This window comes from Cyprinodon variegatus, unplaced genomic scaffold, assembly GCF_000732505.1.
Source record: "Cyprinodon variegatus isolate N-32 unplaced genomic scaffold, C_variegatus-1.0 Scaffold1439, whole genome shotgun sequence".
NCBI classification, from domain to species: Eukaryota; Metazoa; Chordata; class Actinopteri; order Cyprinodontiformes; family Cyprinodontidae; genus Cyprinodon; species Cyprinodon variegatus.
In genome coordinates, this window is record NW_015151892.1 from 61,186 (window position 1) to 64,124 (window position 2,939).

Consider the following 2,939-nt stretch of genomic DNA (forward strand, 5'->3'; position numbering starts at 1 on the left):
GAATGATCATTCAGTGCTTGAAGCACCGCCTCTGGCGGTCAGTAGGGATGAAATAGAACTCATCCTACTGAACAACTTGGTCACATGGAAAAAACTAAAGCCTTACTAATGATATCTGCCATGAGTTTCTCACTTTTGAGAAATGCCATTGAAATTTCTAAAAGGATGGTCCTCAAATTCAGTCCTCCAGTTCTGGTATCTTACACGTTTTAGTTCTTCTCCCTGGAGGTAGCTATTTCCTCCTCAGCATGTCAAAGTTCTGCATATGACTATTAAAAAGCTACCATTGGAGCCAGGTTTTTTGAACAAAGATAGATAATTAAAACATCCAGGATACCTGTTCTTAAGGATGAACTCTGAACTTTGTCAGAAACATAATGTGACCAATCATATTCCAAGAAAGAAAAACAGCAACAGAGGATTACAAAGATAAGCTAAGCCAAAAGGAACAACAACCAGCTTACTAGAAATATAGTGGAGTAGAAAGTACAATATTTGAATTTGAAATGAAGTGTAGTGTAGAAATGTAAAAGTTATAAGTTCCCTCTCCAAAAATTACTTAAGTAATGTAAAGATACACAAAAATAAAGTACTGAAGTACAGTTATCAAGTTAATGTACACGGTTACTGTCCACCACTTGAAATAAACAAGGATCAAACAGAGAAAAATATAAGCACTGAGAAAAAGACAGGAAGACAAAAAGATGAAAGTAAACAAGGAGAGGAACGCAACAAATGAAAGAGTCCGAAGTAAAAAGTGAGAAAGACAATGTGAGAATGGGAAACAGGGAGAGAAGGAAAAAGGTAAAATGCATTTGTAGTCTGCTAAATGTTTCTATCCATGTAACTGAACTATTGTTTTGTGTGTTGTCTTGTTATTTCAGAGGGCCCCACGCCTGCCTTCGCCTTGGGCCCCAAATTTAATGACTTTACAGGATCTTAGTCCCTGCTACAATAGAAGTTGGAACATACAATATTGTTTGACTTTGGGAAGGTGGTGACAGGGTGTAAAATGTTAAAAAGTGTGAAAGACACCTTAAAAGATGTAGCATACAAATCTTCTTATTTCCTCACTGCTTTCTCTATATAACAGATCAACACACAGATTTCCAACCCAAAAACCTAAGGCGGAAAATCATCTCCCTTTTCACCAAGTATGAAACAAGCTTTCTCTTACACTTGTTACATACATATGTTTATGAACATATTCTAGTTTTTATTTGGATGTGAAGTAGGTATCTATCCTTATATCTTGACCATAATTTCAGATATGCTTCTTGACTTGTTTTGTTTAAATGTTTATCTTTTATGATTGTTTATATTTTTGAAGTTTGGTGAAAAGGTATTTTTGTGCAATCCCTCACAGAAGATCTCAAGTTTTGAGCCTTTAGACTCATTCTGTTACTTTACACCCATGAGATTCATTGCATTTTAGGGGAAATTTAAATGACAGATCAGTGCAAAGCAGGACATACTGTAGCCCTGATCTAGTGGGAAAAGCTTTTCAAAACCTTCTATCAGTATAAACCTGAACCGGGATTACCATTTCTATCAATCAGTTTATAAAAACAACTTTTTGCAGCAATTAAAGGTGTGAAGCTTTTTAAGGTAGATTTACTGATTTAACCTTTTTGCCTTTTTTTCTTTCCAAAAAGCTTAAGTTCAGTCAGACTGGATGAGGATTGCTACCTGTGTTTTATGGGCATACGGGATGTTTTTTTGTTTAAGTAGATTTATCCTACTGATTATACTTGCAGGGTATTACTATGTGCTTAATCACATTTGCAGGCTAAAGGTTTTATTTTGAAATAACTATTAGATTACATTGGTAAACACTGTAAGTCTATCACAACTGCTCTATTACATCAAGTCACAATATGTCATATGTCAATATGTCATATTTGTCTTTGGCAAAATTAGATATTTATATATTTAATTGGCAGAATTACTTGTGAAGGAAGAAAAATAATTTTTCAGACACCAGCTATATTTAAACTGAATTATCTATCCTTGATTACCTTTTGTCAGGGTTGCTCTGTTTAGACTTAGAGTTAGCTTTAGCTTTGGGTGGTTTCCTGCAAGGTAAATGCGGGTGAGTCGACACAAAAAAAAGAAGCAATACAGGGACAAAGAAACCATTGAAACATGAGTGACATGAAACACAACTGTTTTAAAGAAATGGAACACAGACATGGGCCCATTTCTTTTTAAACATCACTTTTGTAAAGATGCTTTCAAGGTAAGTAGATCTAGACATGCATATACAGTACGATATACTATGGCAAAAATAGAGATAGGTGCAAAGAACAGTATATGGACATTTTTTTTACTCTATAATTCTGATGAGAATTATATAGTAGAGGATAGTCAATTATGCATAGTGAGTACAAATCAAATTACTTTGAAAGAAGCAACACTTTAATGTCAATATGAAATTCAATTTTCAAGATCTGGCAAATAATTTGTGCAATTCTTGGGCACCTCTTTATGCTGCATGAAAAACATGTGTGCAACCCAGAACATCCACCAGTAAAAGCACTGTGAGAACGAACTGAATCGCAGTATGCTGGGTTGATCAACTTGTTTTCCCTGAATCCAACTTCACATCTTTTAATTTAGACCAAGAGCTAAATCAAGTGGAATCTGCAACAAAAAGCAATACAAATTAAATCAGGCGTGGGCCTAAGCTATTTTAGAGAAATCTTTGTCTATGTTGGGATCTGGAGCTGTACCACCTTTCTCCAGCAGAGTGCGCCGTGGATCCTCCTGAGCTGTGCCTCCAACACACCTGTGGCGCATCTCGTCATCAGAGGATCCCCCTGTATATAACCTGCCTTCAGACCTTGCCTCAACGCCGCAGTGCTGATCCAGTTTGGTTAGCACCTGAGCCTAGCAAACACCTGAGAATCTTAGTTATCTCTGTTGAGATCAGATTCTAA

General features: G+C 36.1%; 1 protein-coding gene across 3 annotated transcripts in view; it reads right to left on the reverse strand.

Moving 5' to 3' along the window:
• The window catches only part of loxl3 (lysyl oxidase like 3), a 38,485-nt gene that overhangs the window by 21,896 nt on the left and 13,650 nt on the right, over positions 1 to 2,939 (reverse strand). For 2 of the 3 annotated variants that reach the window (XM_015403105.1, XM_015403104.1), the window contains exon 6: positions 2,019 to 2,075. The exons of the other annotated variant lie outside the window; for it this stretch is intronic. In XM_015403105.1, the coding sequence (XP_015258591.1) occupies positions 2,019 to 2,075 (57 nt within the window). The remainder of the gene's footprint in view (positions 1 to 2,018; positions 2,076 to 2,939) is intronic. 3 annotated transcript variants of the gene reach the window in all.